Genomic DNA, 22,371 nt, shown 5'->3' with positions numbered 1-22,371 from the left:
CTTGAAACTAATTGCTTTTAAAATTCTCAACTGTTCATACATTGTTGGAAATGAAATGAATTATTTACAAATTTTACCGATAATAACAATTTTGATTTATTCGAAAATCATTACAATGCTGTTGATTTAAAAGTACAAATTGATATGGTTTACAATAAACATTTAACTTGCGAATGTAACTACAAATGTAAAGACACGTGATGTACATGTCATGAACAGTTATAAACTAGAATTAATCAATATTACTTCTCTAAGTGTACAATTCATTTCATTAACGGCTGAAAAAGAACAAAAATAAGTCATTAATACTAATAACAATAAACAATGTTATCCCTATTTTTGTCCGTCCGTCCGTCCGTCCCATAAACAGTCATCAATGCCTCTATTTTCGTCTGTACGTCCCATAAACAAACAATGCTATACATGAAGAAATATTTTTATGATCATTGTTGGTCCTAGTTGACTTATATTTCTATTCGGATGTTTGACTCGGATTGCTTTAGCTTCACTTAAGAGATCCCTCTAGAAGTGTGACTCAGATTACATCCGCTTGACTTAATAGTTCTCCCTAGATATCTGACTCAGATGACATCCGCTTCACTTAAGAGATCCCTCTAGAAGTCTGACTCAGATTACATCCGCTTCACTTAAGAGATCCCTCTAGAAGTCTGACTCAGATTACATCCGCTTCACTTAAGAGATCCCTCTAGAAGTCTGACTCAGATTACATCCGCTTCACTTAAGAGATCCCTCTAGAAGTCTGACTCAGATTACATCCGCTTGACTTAATAGTTCTCCCTAGATATCTGACTCAGATGACATCCGCTTCACTTAAGAGATCCCTCTAGAAGTCTGACTCAGATTACATCCGCTTCACTTAAGAGATCCCTCTAGAAGTCTGACTCAGATTACATCCGCTTCACTTAAGAGATCCCTCTAGAAGTCTGACTCAGATTACATCCGCTTCACTTAAGAGATCCCTCTAGAAGTCTGACTCAGATTACATCCGCTTGACTTAATAGTTCTCCCTAGATATCTGACTCAGATGACATCCGCTTGACTTAATAGTTCTCCCTAGATATCTGACTCAGATGACATCCGCTTGACTTAATAGTTCTCCCTAGAAGTCTGACTCAGATTACATCCGCTTGACTTAATAGTTCTCCCTAGATATCTGACTCAGATGACTTCAGCTTGACTTAATAGTTCTCCCTAGATATCTGACTCAGATGACATCCGCTTGACTTAATAGTTCTCCCTAGATATCTGACTCAGATTACATCCGCTTGACTTAATAGTTCTCCCTAGATATCTGACTCAGATGACATCCGCTTGACTTAATAGTTCTCCCTAGATATCTGACTCAGATGACTTCAGCTTGACTTAATAGTTCTCCCTAGATATCCTACTCGGATTACTTCCGCTTGACTTAATAGTTCTCCCTAGATGTCTGACTCAGGTTACTTACAATATATATATTATTTCTTAGTTCTCACTAGAATATGAGCGAGACAAGTCTGACAGTTAGTTCTCATCAGACATTGAGTGAGATAAATCTGACAATTAGTTCTCACCAGACTGAGTAAGATTAAAGACAGTTTATGTGTGACCTTTAGCTATTCCCGGATGTAAGACATAGTTGAGGTAATATATTGATACTATAGATAGAGGAATATTAACGTCTGAAAGCATGATAGCAGTTTTGCAGTGGGTGCACAAAGTGTTAGTGATGCAGTGAGGCGTAAACATGAAGTTTAATAGTCATCAGAGCATGCTTCACTGAACAATTATTACTGGTACTTTGAATTTCCATCAATTACTAATGGAATCTGAAAGATCGTGTTTTAAGTTAATTTACACATGCAAACGCACCTGCATAAACAAGTAATATATATTCATGGGATTCTGTTCAATGACACATTGAGTTCCATTATAGATACATAAATGAAAACACTAACGTCAGAATCTATTACCACACCTAGTATCATTACAAATATTCCGTCAGCTGTTAACAAATTTCAACAACAGCTAAATCAGACACTATAATACAATCAAGATCGCAGTGGTAAGTTACGGAAGTGTATTAGTGCAATTATAACTTTAATAATTTACTCTGTAAAATTTACGCATTAATCTGTAAAATTTATACTTTAATAATTTTACAGATTAAAGTGGAAAAAAATTACAAATTAAAGTATCAAATTAAAAAATTAAAGTGTAAAATATACAGAATAATGTGTGTAAAACACAGAAATAAAAAAAGTTTTAAAGTTGCACTAATACGCTTCCGTAGTAAGTATTATCTTAGTTGCCATTAGTCTGTTAGACTGCTAGTTAGGGACACATTAGATAACGGTGTAGCCCATATAGCAATTATTGCTACAGGAATTCAGGTTGTCGCTTTCCTTGAATTCAAGGGTGACAGATTTCTAATTACCAATTGACTAGACAGTTCGATCGATGTATCGTTTACAAGTATGTATTTATAACTTTTGTTGTTGTACAAGGACATGCGTTAACAGAATTTTAAAAAAAAGTGTCGGTAAACCTTTATTTCCAGCATAAAAATAGTAAAGAATGGAGGACATTTTCAACATACACATTAAAATACTATTGTCCGCCTTTAGACGGAGATGTACACCTATATCACAATAAATGCGCCATGAACAATTCTCTGTTGTTACAAATATGACACAAAATATTGGCAAATTTATTCATTAGTAACATCCAAAGCGGGTCATGAACGACTCTCTGTTGTCACATATATGACACAAAATATTGGCAGATTTATTCATAAACAACGTTCAAAGGCATAAATGGACTTTAAATGACCTACTCACATGTACATATATACATGCAATCACTTGGTGCACACATCATGTCAGTACATTAACAAACTTTTGTATATGTGATTTAATTTTTAATCCCAAATCCTTGGAATTTGTTTATATTCATTATACAAGCGGCAAGGGCAACGGCAATCTGTACACGCATACAACGATATAAAATCCTCCTTGAATTTAGTGTTCAATATTTCTATGAATATCGTTCTGTCAATTAAAAATGTCCGCTATGCCTTCATCGATCGATAAGGTTATATAAACTGTATGTAATGAACTGACTGTATAAACACCATTTGATTCCAACAGGATTTTATTTTTCAACAAAACTAGAAAAGCGCACCTGATTTCAGGGGAGACGAAATAATACAACTTGTATACTATACCACGGGAAATCATATCTTCATACATGTAGATCATGATGAATAGGCTTGAATATGTATACAGATCTCCGGAAAGGATAAAAAAAATTGTAGTAATATTGAGAGTAACGTTGCAAATAAAACGACATTCCGAATAATTATATATAAGTATGTTTACTTGTATTACAAATGACGGCAATATTTGGAATCCATTTCCCATGAAAAACCATGTCTAATATCTGTATCCGTAGGGGAAACGCAGACATTTTCCCTTATATATGTAAACACGCTGTAAATGTATCCGTCTATTCTCAAGGAGTCTGGACTTACCCATACACGAGTGAAACTGTTTGGGGAACACGATAAATCTTTAAATGTTCGATTGTACAGACAAAGAGAAAAAAAATATAATCCAGCTAAAACAAAAGTTCGGAGATTTATCAGCATGGACAACAACTCCCAAGGATAACTAAGTCACGCAAGCGCCACCGTCACTCATAGCGGGAAAGTCCTGGCATTTGCTGGCGACTGTTTCTAAATGATGCTACCGGAACCAAGAACTATACATGTCTCTGTCGAAATCAGAGGATAATATTTGGAAATTTAAAGTTTACACGTAATATAAGGATTGAAGTGTCTTTTGGTAGTTTTATCTAAGGATAAAGTTCAGTATGGTGTTGACATATGTATGAAGCGGTACTTCTAAACATTGATACCATCCTTCGATAAAACCACCAAAAAGACACTATAATCCTCTGGTGTCTTTCATTCTCTTAGGGACATATATTGCATCAGCTGTTTAAAGATATACGTGGTTCTTATAAAACAAGAAGATACCAACATGTCAACTGAATCATAATCCTAACCCAAATGCGACAAAATTAGGGCAAAATGTTAACAAAAATATAGATTTTTACGGAAACTCCTGAAAAAAATACAAGAAGAATAAGACCAGGTGTTCCGGGTGAGTAAGTGTCTTCTGTTTCATTGACGACACCCGCAAGTATCGGTCAATCCGAGTAAGTAATATCGTGTTCTCAAATGAGTACAAGGTTTATAACAACGGAACCAACGGGCAAACTAACGAGCATCAAACACTTTCAAATTCATACAAGTTAATATTAGTCCTCAGGAAATGGCCTGTTCGTTATTATACGAGTGCAACACCTTTATGCAGTTTTCTGATCATAAAAATCTTGGAGGGTTAAACTGGTGATTCTCAGGAACAGAATCCGTCAGACTTCAAGCAATGTGATCTGTGTGTTTGACGAGATATTTCATTATAATTTAAACTTGTTATATGTGGTAATAAAAGTAACCATATAGACCAAACAGGTTTTACGTCTTCTGTCGGGTGTATCAATAGGCCATATATTTTCTGTTGTGTTAACTTAATTGATAAGATCAGCCAATTAATGACTGACCTAAGAAGGTAGTTCGTTTCATTTCTAATAAACTGTGAGACTAAGCGATGTTAAGAGCTTAAATTGATGTAATGAAAGAAGTGATAAAAACGTCTAAATTTTTTGTGTGTAGGAAAGCTACTTTGTCCCTTAAATCAAGTGGATTTTAGTAATAAATTAGGTTGTATTACCTGTAGATTTGGCCGATGACATATATATATATTTATATATACATGTAAATCACATGAGCGGCGCTATCGCTCTATCAGGTTTAATGTAAATGGTCGATTTGTAAATTCGCTATTTTAGTGAGTATCTTTTGACGTCTACCCAAACGATCAGGTGCTGGGAATGGCCCGATAGTCGCTGTCGGTACCAGGGACGTATAAAGGATTGTACAAACTCTATCAGCTTTATCATGTAATTGTGTTGCTAAAGAAGGCTATTATCATCATTCAAATGTGTACGTGTACTTTAACAAAATACTGATTGTGCTAAGCATATATCAATCCACCAGACAGCTTTCCTCTCAGACGAAAATATTTCGGTTAAAGATTCTGTTTACTTTACAAGTGTCGCATGAGCTGTTGTCAGACTTCAATGATATATAATTAATATAATGATTTGTTGATCACAGGTGGTCAACCATGACCGCCTCTACCAGTTGACATTGAGTGACACTCGGGTGTTATTATTGTGACGTCACACCCACGAGACACACCTTCGACTGCTTTAATTGACGCAAATAAAATTTATCCACACGGGGTAAACAGGATCCGTCCTGATGAGTACATCTCGTGCATTCACGCGTGACCATCGTGCCAAAATGCAATATATCTGACACACTCGATTTGTACAGTTATTCGGAAAGGAAACATGTCTGGTATAAACTCCACGACCTCTGGACTAGAACTCATATCACAAAGATCCACTCCAACGTTAAGAAGACGTTCGGACATGGGAGAATCGCCTAATTATTCATATAATGGCGGGTTTTGGGAGCCTCCGGCCGACTACCAGCAGACAGAAACAAAGGCAGACGAGGTAAGTCAAAGAATGACCCGAGATTGCAAATACTGTTTCAACGAAATTCGTTTATAACATTATGGCCATTCGGTGATTTAAGAGTTATCAAACGATGGAAATGCATAAATTTGTTCATGTACGCAAAAATTGACCCTCAGATCAGATGACTTTTCTTTATTTTCTCTCAATACACGCATGTCCTGGTCTTTCATTTACCTTGGACTTATATATATGCAATTAGTTTATATTTTAAATTTGTTTTATGGTATATCTCAGAGACCCAGTCCTCATTCCCCCTGTTTCTACTGCTATAGACAATATACTATGGGTATTACTGGTTTTTTTTTCTTTTCTCACATGTAACGGTATAAGTAATTTATGTCCTTAATTTAGAATGCGTTTTCTGTAACTGGAGATGGATTTGTACAAGATGTAAAACTTGTTTCCATTTCCAATTTCAATCACGTGTTTGCTGTTACTATTGATGCTATGTAAAGAGAAATAAAAGTTGGTAGAAATATTGTGGCACCCATGAACTATCAGAATATGGTGTAATAGTTCTTGTACTGTTTGATTAATCATAAAATTTAACAGCGTCCTCAAAAATCGCATTTAAAAAATTGAAATTTCATAAGTGGGCTGTCACCGTTTTATGTTAACATTTTCGAATCAATTAAGCACTACAAATGAGCGGTTTATCGGAAACATTTAAACAATTTCAGCATAGAATGGTTCGATCGCATATTCCAAAAAAATGACTAACAACAGACACGATAAATCCGTGGTTACACAAACAATTAATACTTAAAAACAAAAAATAAAAAATAAAAACAGGATAAACGATCCGTTAAAGATCTGAAACATCACAGAAATTACTGCGACAGGCCTACTGGGATCACATAGGTAATGTCATAACAAATGCTGACACGAAACGATCACATGAATGCGGACAAATGTAGGACCCATCTTAAAAAAAAATAAAAAAAAAACTTTGGAGCAGGGACACTGAAAAAAACGCAACCCTCTGAGATATCCCGTACTATCTGTTTGTTGATTTTACATCTTTTATCTTGTTTTTTTTTATTTTGTTTTGTTTTTGTTCGTTTGGGTTCTTTTTCTGAAAATGACATCAACAGACATATTTCAACATCATTATCATCCAATAAATACTAATGTGACAAATATACCATTCATATAATTTGAAACCTATTCTTAAATCTAGAAACCTCTCAAGTATCTAATCCGGAAGTAATTCTTCCTAAAATTAGTTGTTTTGTAGCAAACAAACAAAGCAACCCCAATTCCGCATCTCACCTTCCACAGGTCTCGTGAAACCAGTCTTATCTTAACGGATTGGAAAACAGCTGATAATGTCCCAAATTATGTCAGAATGACCCAAAATACATCTTTTTAGAGAAATGTGTTGCCAAAATATGGCACCTATTATTGTCAGTAATACCAGGAACCTTGCAGATAAAACCAAGATACCGTTTACCCTCTTCAGCATTGGTTCCAAGACGGGATCAATTGTATATCTATTTTATTACCTACCGTGACAATACTCTATACATATGTACAGTAGATTCCCTCGATAGGACAATAGCCTGACGTCACAAAAACAATGCAATGGCGTCAGATCAACAATTTGATAAAACAACTCCACGTCAACAATCAACAACACCAATAATTGAGAAAACAACATCACATGTAGAGAAATAAAGTAATCATCCAACCTCTTGAGGGTGATATAGGATGATCTCAACCTTCCGGTAAAGATTATTTAGTCTCATGTATGCCAACATTAGAAAAGTTCCCTCGGGTTCAGACGACACTTTTTCTTGTTATCCAAACGTGTCATATATTTATTGTAAATGATAATAAGCTCAATATACAACATATTTAACGACAAGAATTTAATGTTTAACGATTGTAAAGTATATATTTTTGTGTAGATCAGTATGGTCACTCGCTATTATAATAATCATGCATACAATGTGTCAGTAATCCTGTATAAATGATAGTGAATGCTTTTTATGATTGACTCCCTACAGGACGAGATCTCCGTGCAGACAGATACGTCCACTGACTCCAACAAATACAAGTCCTTCAGGAAGTTAATCGTACGATTTGCCGATAAAACCTCCATGCAAGGAGTGCCCTATATAAACAGCGCTCGATTGTGGTATGCCAAAGTGATCTGGACACTTCTTCTTGTGATTGCAATTGGTTGGATGTGCTTCCATCTGTACTATCTCATCACACAATTTATTATGTGGCCAAAACAAACAAAAATAAAATTAAGTTTTAGCAACTTAGAAATGCCAGCAGTGACTATTTGTAACGTTAATCCAATTAGGAATTCCGCTGTCAAGAAGGCGTCGAAACCATTACAGAATCTCATAAAGTACGTTGATCCTTATGAATTTTTAGACAGCGGAGAAGACAGCGAGGAGAAAAACATCGATTGGCAACAGACTCAGGGCCCTGTCACTGAAAGTCAACCCACAAATGGGCCAAATGTTATAGGAAGTGGACCTATCGCAAATGTTACTAGAGACAATGGAATAGATTCTAATGTGACCAGAACAGGTACGACGGAACAAAGCAATGGCACAGGTAACGAACTTAGCACAGGTGTTACTGAAGACAGTGGAACTGATTCTAATGTTTCCAGAACAGGTACAACGGAACAAAGCAATGGCACAGGTAATGAACTTAACACAGGTGTTACTGAAGACAGTGGAACTGATTCTAATGTTACCAGAACAGGTACGACGGAACAAAGCGATGGCACAGGTAATGAACTTAACACAGGTGTTACTGAAGACAGTGGAACTGATTCTAATGTTACCAGAACAGGTACAACGGAACAAAGTGATGGCACAGGTAATGAACTTAACACAGGTGTTACTGAAGACAGTGGAACTGATTCTAATGTTACCAGAACAGGTACGACGGAACAAAGCGATGGCACAGGTAATGAACTTAACACAGGTGTTACTGAAGACAGTGGAACTGATTCTAATGTTACCAGAACAGGTACGACGGAACAAAGTGATGGCACAGGTAATGAACTTAACACAGGTGTTACTGAAGACAGTGGAACTGATTCTAATGTTACCAGAACAGGTACGACGGAACAAAGTGATGGCACAGGTAATGAACTTAACACAGGTGTTACTGAAGACAGTGGAACTGATTCTAATGTTACCAGAACAGGTACGACGGAACAAAGCAATGGCACAGGTAACGGTAAGACAAATGCACGCGACAGTGACATCCGTCGTCCAACAGGAGGACCTCCCAAAACCCAGGGGACTAGCGAAGATGGACAGCCCGCCAAAGGAAGGGTGAGCATCCATCTCTCTCTCTCCCTCCCCCACCCCCCAACTCTCTCTCTCCGCTCTCTCTCTCAAAACATTTTTTGTCAATTTACCGCCCCAATACTTACCATTCATATTTGTATTTTTGCTTACTTTTTATATTTAATTCCTTGTCTGCTGACTTCTCGCTATTTAACGAAAAAAGGGTGAAACACTATTTCGTTATCTCATGTTATAAACCATATTTTTTTTAATCAAGTGAGGATATCTTGTTACAGAGACACGGGCTCCATATAATTGGTTTTCTTATCTATTCTAATATATTCCTATATTACCGACTCCTGTGTTGTAAAGGTGGACTGAATCACGAAACGTCTTCTTTCACATAGATATTCACGATATAATGTATTATAAAGGGACTAAATTGTAAACTGTCTTTATATAGATATTCACGATATAATGTATTATAAAGGGACTAATTACGATGTAATGTATTCATAGCGGGGTGGGTGGGGGTGAATTGTCCTGACATAGATATTTACTAATTACGATGTAACGCATTCATAGCGGTGTGGGTGGGGGTGAATTGTCCTGACATAGATATTTACTAATTACGATGTAACGTATTCATAGCAGGATGGGTGTGGGTGGGTGGGGGTGAATTGTCCTGACATAGATATTTACTAATTACGATATAATGTATTCATAGCGGGGTGGGTGGGGGTGGAGGTGAATTGTGAACTGTCTTGACATAGATATTTACTGATTACGATATAATGTATTCATAGCGGGGTGGGTCGGGGTGGGTCGGGGTGGGCGTGAATTGTGAACAGTCCTTACATAGATTTTCACGATATAATGTATTTTAAGGGAGAAAGAATCATGAACTGTCTTCTTTAACACAACTTTTCGTAATAAAATGGACACGAGGGAAAGTAAATTCTTTTACAAACAAATATGAACTACATAATATGTAATGTGAGAGGAATATCAATAATGAAAAATCATCTTTTACATAAATATTAACGGTATATTTTGCGCCCTCTTGCTACAGAATCGTAAGAAACGCTTTGTGGACGACTTCGACAACACTAAGATAGATGATTACGAAGATTATGATGAGGATGATTATAAGGAAAAGCATGAACCACCGAAACCCCCTAGGGATCCCGTATCTAACCTGGAGGACACCTTCCGATCTCTATACTTCAAGGAAACCAGGTAACAGTTACCAGGAACTAGAAAACAAAATTTGTTCAGACTAGCTGTCTAACTGCAGTTTCCTTACGTCATTATAAGTGACGGAATTTACTTTTCCTTTATTATCTTTAACGACTGCTGGTTAAGTTTGCCCTATTCCTGCCTACTTTTACCCTACATCCATTGATGAAGGTCATACACACATACTTGACGTAAGAAGTACAGTTCATTACTGTATTCTTGAAGTTTTCATCATTGCAAAAACCTTTGACACTACTGGTGAGAAAGCTGCTTTGTCAATGGACTTTAAGTCCGCAATGATTGCTGCCATAGTTACGCCACGTAAAAGTTGTTATAAGTCGGTTCAGGATATGAACATGTTCTATCCAAAATGTACTTGATTCACTGCAAGTTTGGTTCACTTTTTTATGGGTTTATTTAGGCCAGTTATAATTTCCAAAATTCCCTGCTGAATTTCCACAAATTGACCCCTAACATTACAGAAGGTTTTTAATGGTCGTGATAACAATCTCATTGCGAAATTTTTCTCTAGCCTCTGTTTAGCATTATGTTATTCATAAGTAATTCATTTTGAAAACATCTTCAATGGGAGACCGATGGTTATCATCAAACGATGATTAAAGTTGAGTCATACATTTCGTATCAAACTGGAATGAAGGGGCTATCAAGCTTGTTCGTATGAGTAATATTCGTCTACTCCTGATTTCTCGGGGAGTAAGTTATCTCATAATCACACGAGTAAAAGATGTTTGATGAGCAGCAATCTGGATTAAATAACTTCCAAGTTTGTTTAAATACATTCCAGTCTTAGATATCAAACATTCAAGAAAATTGATAATGTCAGGCGGTGTTTCTCTCAATCGTTTGATCAATATGTTAATTTTGGTAAGATATGTGAATATGGAAACAACTTTTTTCGAAAATGTAAGAGTTTTTAGAAAATATCTTTGAGTTATCAAGAAACAGAAGAACAAAAACAAATATATAAATAAATAAAATAAAATTAACATAAATGAATAAAATAAATGTTACTCTTTATCAACTCTCGCAGCTATCTTCATGTGGATGACATAAACCTTTATTTTTTCAGGAAAAATAGAGTAGAAATGGGACACCAAATCAAAGACATGCTCATCAGCTGCTCATTTGACGGTTACGAATGCTTCCCAGAGTGAGTGTTTCTTAGATTGGTGTAATCGCTGTTGTTGAGAAGACCATTTAAGGATACTGTAGTCGATGACCCTTGCACGCACTATTAAAGACCGAGTGTTATAGTTATATCTCCAGATTAATAACACTATTTAAAAAATCGATACCCATAAAACTCTACAATAATGTCCGAGAGATGTGTTAAGATAGAACCCAGATTCTTTCCGTTGTTTAACCTTTATGTATATAAGTTATTGGTACTAAAACAATACCTCTATAGAATGGCGCTGATTTGATAACCGCATGACATCTGCTATTCCGATATTCTGTGAACCGAAAATTACCAATTCTCCAAAACGTGTTGGTCATCAAAGGAGTGTTAGAGTTCTATTGGAATTTCTCGGCACCATCGTACTCTACATAGGTTCCGTTAAAACTAGATTGTGCTGACATTGAAACTGACTGTAAGCAACGGCGTTCTTCAGAAATAATGTATATTCTGAAACATCATGATTCACTGCTTTCATCACCATTTGAACATGGCTGCTCTGGCTTATTAGACAAATGTTTTATTGAATGAGTTCTCTATCGTGAGAAAGAAGATAGTGCAATACTAGTGATATATGTGTTTATTTTCTTAAATTGTTCATATAATACTAATACATCAGTAACTTTTGTTTCAGTAATTTTACACGATATCAGACCATGGAGTACGGCAATTGCTACAAAATACAGTCATCAGCATTCACGTCCAAAAGTCCGGGACCACAACACGGTGAGTTGACACAGGATATTGCTGTTAGTTACTTCAACGTAGATAGAACTAGAGATAGGGCGGTATAGATAAAAGTCAAACGTTCATGAGTTTTACTAGTATAGGTTTAGTTATATAGCATCAAAGAGAGCTAGACTCCAAACTCTTATCAGTATTCATGTCATATAGCATGTTATGATGTTTGTTATTGATTTACGGGTAGGATATCTTCACCAGAACAATATAAACCACGTTTGACAGAAAATGAATTAAACGGGTTCTTTATTTCTATCACATTTTTTTTATATCATTCATAACAGATTAAAATGCAAAAGAAAAAAACATGAATAGTCGCCGTTTTCTTTAGAAAAAATATTGAAATATATTTCAAAGGATTCAAATATTGCAATCTGGGTGTAAAAGAACTTATAATACAAAGATGTTTCTTTTTTAGCGAATTAAATTTTCGTTATCACGTTGATGTACCACGAAATAGAGTAAAATATCATTCTCGCGAAAATAATCTTCTAAACGGTATATGTTTTAGTTAACCATTCGTTTAATGTGTAACTGACTATATAAGTGACAAGCCCCGTGAATCATGATTCAGTTAATAGCGCATATAAATCATACACGTGATGTTGTATTTTAAAGAAAATATGGCTTTTAAGTTGAAGTCACCTATGTAAGTAATATCGCTGATTGTTTTTATTGATAAAAGGGGGAGGGGGAGGGAGCAATCGCTACTACAGTCCTTAGACATATCGTTGCTGTCATCTCATCTTTTCAGAAGTCTTTGAACGTCATCCAAAAAGTTTTGATTTTAATGGTCGTGTCAATTTAAGTTTTTTTATACAGTCTTTCCCACGGAACACGTATTGACATTTTACCACAAGGAATAACTACCTACACATTTGTATAAGGTACATGAATCAATAGGTGCCTATTCATTGGTGTTGGCAGACATTAAAACATAAATACCAACCTTCCGCGGCTAGTTGGCCTCGAGGTACATAGCTTTGTGACAGGTTTGACAACATCATACTGAGAATTTTTCTCTGAATGAATTCATTATTAGCGATAATGTAGCCAATAGATCGAAGCTGTAATGGACTTCACTTAAACAGTATTGATCCTTTGTGTATACATAGATTTTCCAGACGCAGACATATGTTGTATTTTGTAAATCCTTGGCGTAGTTCACCTGTTTCCTGTGTATTCTTGTTTGCATACCAGATTCAGAATACCCCTTCCTCATTTTGTGATTGTTGTAATTTTTAGCAAAACATCTTTTTTTACCTTGGTTACTGACTCCACATAACGTTGATAATTTCAGGAAGCGCAGCATGTAGATTAATGCCATGGAATGTAATGATGGACAAGTCAAAAACAATTAATGCCTAACAATCATCTTTTTGTAGTACATAACGTAGCGCATAACCTTACACAAGGTATTTCCAGGAAACAAAATGTTTTGCATTACTTTACGATTAAATTAACATATAGAATTATGGTTTCAAATAGCGTTAATAAAGGACATGTGTATTTTTTTAAAATCAGAGGAATAAGTTTACCATTAGATCTTTATTTTAAAATATATGTAAAATAGAATTATGGTTTATTATTCTATATCAACTCATTTTTATTTTCTTCTAAAATAACATTTTTGAATTGACTACACGTGATGAATGGTTGGATGACGTTCAATGTTACAGCTACTATTACAATGCTTACCTGTTGCTTTCCATCGTGACATTTACTGTAAATATAGATTGATATAATTTATCAGTTTAAACTGGAGTCTTTATATTTGAAAGAAATTATCTCCCTTCCAGAACAACAAAGTCCAGAATGTACTTGTACAAGCATAATTTTCTTTCCATAGGATTGACCATGATTTTGTTTATGGAAAACGACGAATACCTTCCCGGCTTTACTCAAGGTTACGGTGCACGCGTCACCATAAACGACCAGTATTCATTTCCTTATCCGGCAGATGAAGGATTCTTCGTCTCTTCTGCGTTTGAAACTCACATTGGATTAAAACAGGTAGTTTAGACTTTACTTAACGAAAATTCTATTTTACATGAAACCTTCGCCACTAGCTTTTGAAAAAAATTTACCAGCAATAGAAGTAAAATGGAATTTCAAATGTTTTGTCTTACTCTGTTAAAATGAAATAACTGTATTAACAGTACGATATCAAATACATCTGTAGATAATGTCTTAAAAATAAGAGTTATCAGGAAAGTTATTCTTTGGAAACGTCCATAATTGAAAGAAGTGTAGGGATTATAATAGAGACAAGTTGATTTGATTTGGCAAATTTTCTTATTAGATTTTCACTAAGAATGAGTATATCAAAATTACACTAAGTTGAGAGAGAATCAGATAATAACAAGAGCGAAATTAATTATGATTGCTCTTTAGTTTACCGCCAATAAAATTAATTGTAATTACAACAAAAAGATAATTGTATAATTTTAGGAGGACACGGAAGACAACACAGTTTACAAATGTTAAGAAGTTGCATTTTCCTTTTTCTTTCGTTCACATCTTTATTGTATGAGTTTATAAAGGTATCAAAATTTATCAAAATCATGCGAAATTACCGGAAATGTCAACAATATTACAATGATATCAAGTTAGTGAATGCGATGATAACAATAAGTTTATATCATGTAGCAGCGAACGGCGAAATGTGGAGGAATTTTATCTTTTTCATTTATCCGTTGATAAAACAATACAGACTAAATTGCAAAAAAAGGTGTTACCGGAAGAAATGTACTGCAGCATTAGAGACATCGACATAAGAGCAATTCAATCTAAAGACATTAATGAATAACAAGCCTCGATTTTAAGGGAATTAGAATATGCATAGGATTATATGATTTGTAGACAATGTGAATGCCATTTTTCGCCTCCTTTCTATAGAGTTTATAGACGATATAAATGCCAGCTTTACAAATAAATATAAAAGTGCGTAACGTATTGCTTGACTGCAAATCAAAAGAGATGAGAAATATCATAGCATTCTGTCCAAAGCTTATATCTGTTTGAGTTTGGTACATATAGGTAGTCAGGATCTCAATAAGGACAAGAAAAATACCGGAATTATATTTTAAGATATTCGATTGCTTAATATCTTGTTCTGAATTACTTTTTATCACAATTTCTATATTTCATTATGTGTATAAAAACGACACTGTCCAATTACTGAAGCCAATAAGTACCAGCTTTATAACTGATAATTGATACAAAACACTAAACATACCAAAGTCATATACCGTCACAAAGTCGCTGATCCTGCGATAAAATAGTATACCTTGAGTATATATCAGTTTCTAAGTCTTCAATTTCTGTGAATACATTTTCCGTAAAACGTACACGCGAGTTCACAGGGAAGTTAATTAATGAGTTATCTTTACATTTTATCACTAATCTAGACTCGATCATGTTTAAGAGATGCTCATATTGTTCCACTGTAGACAAATATTGAGAGGCTTGGAAATCCCTATGGTGAATGTGACAATGGAGTTGAGTTTGAAAAGCGTTACGGACTCAGATATTCCAGACATGTAAGTATCCCTATCAGTACTGTATGGAGTTGCTTTGTGTTGCATATTTTTTTTAAAATTTGTTTGGGGATCACATACCTATTATTAATGTTAAATGGCAGAATAGAGATACATTTGTAAATGACAAATTAAAAGTTGAAATATAGCGATTCTCGGCGCTATTTTAGCGATCGTGTGCAATTACACACAATTGTATGATTATGCTAAAATGAGACCTATTCACAAGGCGTTTCCATTTCTTAACGTGTCAAAGTCGCAGTTTCCCTCGGCAGCATGGTATTGTTCTTACCATAGTTTTGTTTAAGGTTAGGGCTAACGTCACCGTATAACAGGTAATGACCTTGCTGTACGTTCTTTCAGACTTGTCAGGCTACGTGTCACCTACAGACTGTAATTGACCATTGTGGATGCCACGATGTAAACAATATGGAAGTGTTTTCCCAATCTTCTCTGCTTGACACTACCAAACCTTGCAGATCACGAGAAGGTACGTTTTCCAAGCAAGAGTAGAACAAAGACATATAGGTAAAATTTATCTAAAGTCATCAAATTGCTGGAAATTACATGTGATAACGGACCTTTTTGTTCAAAACTATGCTTGTCCTTGTCAAAACACACATGGCATTACTGGACAATATCAAGGTATGTAAATAGGAAGAGAGAATTGAGGGTTTAGCTCAACCCTGCAAAACACGAGAAGCTAACAAAGCATTTGGCAATCTTTAGGCGTTTAAAGCCACATTCAATATTGGACAATTGAAAGGCCCCGAAACGTAGTGTATAGAAGTATTCGGTATTCTGGCGAGGTTACCGTTTATAGCTTTGATGTCACCACTGTCCATGTTGATTTCATGTGTTGGTGTTACGGCAATATTAGATTTTTTATGTTATTGGGAAGACACGTTAACCCACTAAGGCAAAATAAATCCTGTACATAAATACCCACACCTACCGGATGCGATCAGTTTTTAATGTATTGGGAATGTCATTGGATGCCTACTAAAGACAGGATATAATGCACTTTACCAAGTCTTATTGCTGTTGTCAGTACGTAAAAATTGTTTTGTCATTTCAGAATTAAAGTGTCAATTTGAAATTGCCAAAGAACTAGACGACAAAACTAGAAAATGCGAATGTTACAACCCATGTGTGTAAGTAATATAAAAATCGTTGATAAAAGATGGAGGGTGTTATTACAAGTTTATCTTTTGATACAGTTTGAGATAAGATGTATGAAGATATTGTAAGGCGTAGTCCTACTGCGAAATACGTAGTAATAATAATCAGATAAAGAGTAGGGACATGTGAATGCAAGGTAATAGATCAGTGTAGATATAGAATAGGACTGCTAAGTATATGGTAAAAACACATAGAAATGTTGACAGGACTGTGTAAGTACAATATGGACTTCGTAGATACAATACAAGCAAATAAAAAAATGCAATGTACGACTATATACAGTGCACGACTATCTACAGTGTAAACAATGTAAATGTAATTCAGGAAATGTATTTATAGTGCTGGACTACCATGGTACAATACACGGAAATGAAACATTTTAGAACTATGTAGGTACAATACAGGGAAATGTAGATACAATGTAGGACTTTGTAGATACAAAACAGGGAAATGTAGATACAATGGAGGACTTTGTAGATACAAAACAGGGAAATGTAGATACAATGGAGGACTTTGTAGATACAAAACAGGAAAATGTAAATGCAATGTATGACTATACAGAGAAAATTCAGGGAAACGTATATACAGTGTAGGACTAAGTACAGTGTAAACAAAGTACCTGCAATTCAAGGAAATGTATATACAATGCTATATACTATGTAGATACAATACAGAGAAATGTAGATACACTAGAAATCTGTATGGATACAATACAGAGAAATATAGATGCAATGCTCGACTATGTAACTAAAATATAGGTAATGTAAATACAATCTTCATAGATTCGTTGAACTATGCAAATACAATATAGCTAAATGTATTTACAAGGTATAGCTATAAATATACAATACATGGTTAGATATAGTGAATGGTTGGTAGTTACATTACATTGAAATATAGGTATAGTGTAGGGATGTGAAACGTTGCAGGAATATATACATGGCTGACGTTACAGAAATATAGTTCTTCAAAACAAACAAATATATATATATATATAACATCAACATTGCTATAGCAAGCACTATGCTGTCACAGTAATTAGGTTTACTTTTTAATTCATGACTTAATTAACCAGCACAATTATACAGTTACACTACTATATATATTACTACTGTAAATCGGAATAATCCACTCTAGGATATACACGTGTAAATATATCATAAATAGATAGATTAAGTAATCTAGGACAAAGCATTATATATGAGTTCATTTATGAATTGTGGAAAATAATCTCAGAAACGTTCAAGTTGAGATCTGTACACTAAAATGTCAAAAAAAAAAAAAATTCCAATGAAATATCAATATTTTAATTTATAAAAATTGGAAACTTTAGTCGTACATATATCTATAACTAACAAATAACAGAGATTACCTTGGTACATTATTGCAGGGAGAAGCAGTGGATAAGATCAATAAGTACAAGACAATGGCCTACAGAGTCATACACGGTAAGTAGGGACACACAACATTGTTAGCAGGCTTCTGTTTAAATCATTAACGAAGATGTACGAAATATTGTCATTATAACCCTCATCCTCTACACACAATCATATATCCACTCCTAATTAGTTAAAAGTGGTCACTTTGAACGCCATAAGAGCGTCAGAACCTACTTCATAAACCCTCGACAGATTTACTTCATATATCCACACCATGAAACCGTAATCGTCAGGTTCCGTGGTTGGTAATCATCGGTTACGGTAAGAATGTAAAAGGTCATCCAACCACTTTTGAAGTGAACAAAATGACGTACAAGATTTTTTATGGACCCCTCAACAGTTTTAGTTCATATTCACACCATACCAGCCCACTAGCAAGTTCTCCTGTTGTGTTTTAGGTGGTCATTGGTCAAGCTTAAACATGACCTATTTGGAAATAAAATTATCCACAAGATATGTAGTGAATCCCTTAACGGGCTTAGTTCATATTCATACCATAGTGTAACATTACGTTCTAAACTTTAGTCCATTCTGATGCTCATCCGTCAAGGTTAAAAGGTTGAAGGATACTCTTGATAGCATTCGAAATTGAAAAGATCTCTCATGAAGCCTTTAAAAGAATAAAAGAAATTAGAAAAGGCCATGTGAGCCCCAGCTCACCTTTATCATTTATTTGTTCCAGATGACGCTGCTGAGAGGATTGTGTCAGAGACGGCCACAACAATGTAAAAAAATTGAAGCAAAAGCAGATGATCGTAAGATTAGGTGAGCCAGTCTATTAGATTTGCGTACATAAATGATAAAACAGCTTTATGCTTAATTTTTACATTCTACATGGTACAGCTTCTGGTTTGGATTTTCCTCAGTCGCCTCATAGGGATTTTTAATTAGGCCCTTAGTAGCATCACTTACGAAGCTTATTAAGACGAAACAACTGTATGATACAGTTTTATTTACTACTTATCACTACTGCATCTAGTTCTTAATTTTGTTATAAGGTGCTATTCACTTGTGAGTCTTGTGCAATATTTGATCTGTACTAAACTGTTCTTAATTAATAACTTATTCCGTTTCAGTTTGAACTTTCTGAAAATAGTTGTGTATTATCAGGATTTGAATCACGAAGAGATCATGGAAGATCCGGAAATTGAGGTAAAGACTGTCTTCATATAATTTTATATTGTTTAGTGGGAATACATGTACGTATTTGTGGTTCATTTGATCATGAAAGACGTCGTTTTTTCGCTTTTTACTAGATAAATTAAACGCAAGAGAGAGATCTAATAGAATGCGTTAAGGTTATTTGTTGTTATTCTTGTCAATTAAATCAGTTAAAATGATTTGCTGTGAAATATTCTAAAACAACCAATATTTTTTAAAACAAAGGACAGATAAAAAAAAAGGTCTTCGTCTTATTCTTCATCAACGAAAATGTAAATCTACAAAAGTTTGTGTCGCATAGAAATAAAAATACCACGGTATGGTTATACTGAAACCATAGGACATATTAGTAAACACCGATTACGTTTAACTCTCACTTCAAAATTTTAGTGTTTCTTGAAAGTTTTTTCGTGTGCTTAACATTTACATTCATTGTCTCTGACAGTTCAAGTAAAAAATTTTAATAACAGTGATGATCTTATCACAATGAAAAAAGCTGTAGCTATACCGGAACTCCTGTGGTAAAAAGTTGAAACAAAATACTGTGAAAAAAATCCTTCGGTCTTAAAACTACCGTCTTACAATGTTTCACGCTTGCAAAAATGACAAATCAAACTATGGATAAAACATACAAAATAGTTGCATATGGAACTACACTATGACCATTCCAAGAAATCTCTATTTTTCCTCGAAAAGAAGATACTATTTCACATCCACGTAAAGAATGATCGCTGTTTTCTCGGGTTCTAGCGGTGAAATGAACTATATGATATTTTAAATATGAGGAATTTTTTATATTTTTTTCAACAGCCATAAGGTCATAACATGAGATTTTTGGATATATTCCATAAATCGCTAATGTGTAATAAGACCCTCATATTTCGCATATACATTTAACAGAGAGACACATTAGTGTCATATTACAGCTTTCGGCTTGGCTATGTTTGAACTAAAATTCTTTTGCATCAAAACTCATTTACCAATCATAGGAGTTATCCGTAAAAGGCTCTTACTCCAAAAGACGTTAACTCAGAAAGCAATGGGCAACCTCCGCCCTGATATTTGGCATATTTAGAGGTCTGGATGTGATTTTGGTATTTAACATATTTACGATAATAAACTATCACTATGTTTTGATCTAAACGTTTTTGTCCCAAAACTTAATTCTAAGTTGTGGGGATAAGGTTTCGAGTTCAATACTTTCCACTTGAGGTTTTTTGGAATACACTATGGCAATATGTAGGAAAGAAACTGCTATATCTTGTACATCATTGTGACATATGACAGGATAGTCACGTTCATGGTACAGCTAAATGGGAAATCACCACTGTTGGTTATATTGAGAGTGAAGATCGAGATAAACGGCTAATATAGTAAAATCTGTAGAATCATTGATTTTATTTTTATGGAAAAGAATTACGATAGTCATATCAACTAAATGTCTTCGATACATCTGAAAAAGAAAATGAACGATTTTGAAATATACATTTGTATAACTCTGATAAACTCTATGATAAGCTATTACAAACCTGTTTCATAACTTTGTATATTCTCGTGTGTTGCAGACCGCTCAGTTTGCGTCAGACGTTGGAGGTGCCATCGGTCTTTGGATCGGACTTTCTATCTTGAGTATGTTTGAGGTAGTTCAGCTTTTTGTGGAAATGTTTCAGTATGGGATATACAAGTGTAAACATCTAGGTGAAATGGGTAGGAATAGAAAACCTAATCTCCCATCAACAGAGGACAAGTATCACGGTCAAGCTCCAGGTGTTCTTAATTTTAACCAGTCCCAATTTGCCAAGGAACATCTATACGATGGCAGATTTGCAACATCACGGTATCAATACTAGTGGATGTACATGTATAGTATTGAAACACCAGTAAAAGTGGCCAACATTAACTCCAAAAGTCAGAAGAATTTTGCATATTTCCGTGAGGAAGCCAATTGGGATGCATTGAAAATTGTATTGAAACATCCAAATATGACAAAGATTTTACCGCTGAAATGAGCTTACCTTTGTAACTGAAAAACGAATTTATGAAATTCTTACACCTCAATACACTGTGTATTTTTGATCACACGTTAACTATCCAATTAGTTACACTTAATCTGTGTGTTTTACTTTTGTATACATTTCAGTAAGTGTTGAGTATTACTTCGTCTTGTAAACTCATGAAGAAATTTCATTCAATGTCTCATCAGTGCCTTTGTTTATTAGCTGTTTCATGCATCTGTTGTATCTGTAATTGTTTCGGTCTAGTATCGACAATACAATGTCTCATGATAAATTGTGAAATTATGAAATAAATTATACACCAATTTTGGTGTGCGTTCTGTCTTAATTGATTTAGGCATTCTGAATACAATACGACGAGCTTGTTATATCCATTTTATATTCTCGACTTGTACTGAGTGAACCAATATTAAGCAGATGACGTCATTGGATAAAGCACTCCCAGCTTAACACATGAATGATGATGACGTCACTCGTGGGATTCATAAAAATACACTTTAAAATGTTAAACTATATATTGTGTCTCGACCATACCGCGGCATTTAGATTTTTCACCTCCAGGAAAAAGTTCCCTTCAGGTAAAGAGAAAATCCTGTACGCACATGTATACACAAAACAATTTAGATGTTATACTTTAGATGCCTTCTTCCATGACGGATGAACCAGTGTTACGCTTCGTTTCCTAAGCGCTCTAAATGAATTAATCGTGTCATCATATATTATTGATGACACTGATATACGGAGGAATTGATTAAAACCTTATTTGTAGAATATTTCCTCTCGTTCATCGCTCTAATGTGACATCAATTAACGCAACGTACTTCTAAACGTGAAGGCTTCAGTGTAAAATATGTATCTAAGATGTTTGTGTATTACATATGGATAATTCGTCTTATGCCATTCTCGGAGGAGAGAATAGAA

At 34.8% G+C, this 22,371-nt stretch overlaps 1 protein-coding gene across 1 annotated transcript; it reads left to right on the top strand.

Moving 5' to 3' along the window:
* The first annotated feature begins 5,481 nt into the window (after nt 1-5,481).
* On the top strand, nt 5,482-21,285 carry LOC132562140 (uncharacterized). The gene is made up of 13 exons (XM_060226868.1): nt 5,482-5,649; nt 7,683-8,981; nt 10,009-10,175; nt 11,266-11,346; nt 12,008-12,099; nt 13,964-14,127; nt 15,567-15,656; nt 16,017-16,143; nt 16,732-16,807; nt 18,226-18,283; nt 18,957-19,039; nt 19,351-19,426; nt 21,001-21,285. Exons 1-13 carry the CDS (start codon nt 5,482-5,484, stop codon nt 21,283-21,285), a joined length of 2,766 nt encoding a protein of 921 aa, XP_060082851.1.
* Nucleotides 21,286-22,371: the final 1,086 nt, after the last annotated feature.

Source organism: Ylistrum balloti, unplaced genomic scaffold (genome assembly GCF_031769215.1).
Source record: "Ylistrum balloti isolate Yb309-2 unplaced genomic scaffold, AGI_CSIRO_Ybal_v1 Utg371354, whole genome shotgun sequence".
NCBI lineage: Eukaryota > Metazoa > Mollusca > Bivalvia > Pectinida > Pectinidae > Ylistrum > Ylistrum balloti.
This window is presented reverse-complemented; position numbering and strand designations above follow the sequence as displayed.

Excerpts from the sequence above, each read along its gene's own strand:
- LOC132562140 (XM_060226868.1), top strand. The coding sequence starts at position 5,482 with ATGTCTGGTATAAACTCCACGACCTCTGGACTAGAACTCATATCACAA. Across the intron at positions 5,650-7,682 it reads CAGAAACAAAGGCAGACGAG|GACGAGATCTCCGTGCAGAC; the intron begins GTAAGTCAAAGA and ends GACTCCCTACAG. Across the intron at positions 8,982-10,008 it reads GACAGCCCGCCAAAGGAAGG|AATCGTAAGAAACGCTTTGT; the intron begins GTGAGCATCCAT and ends CTCTTGCTACAG.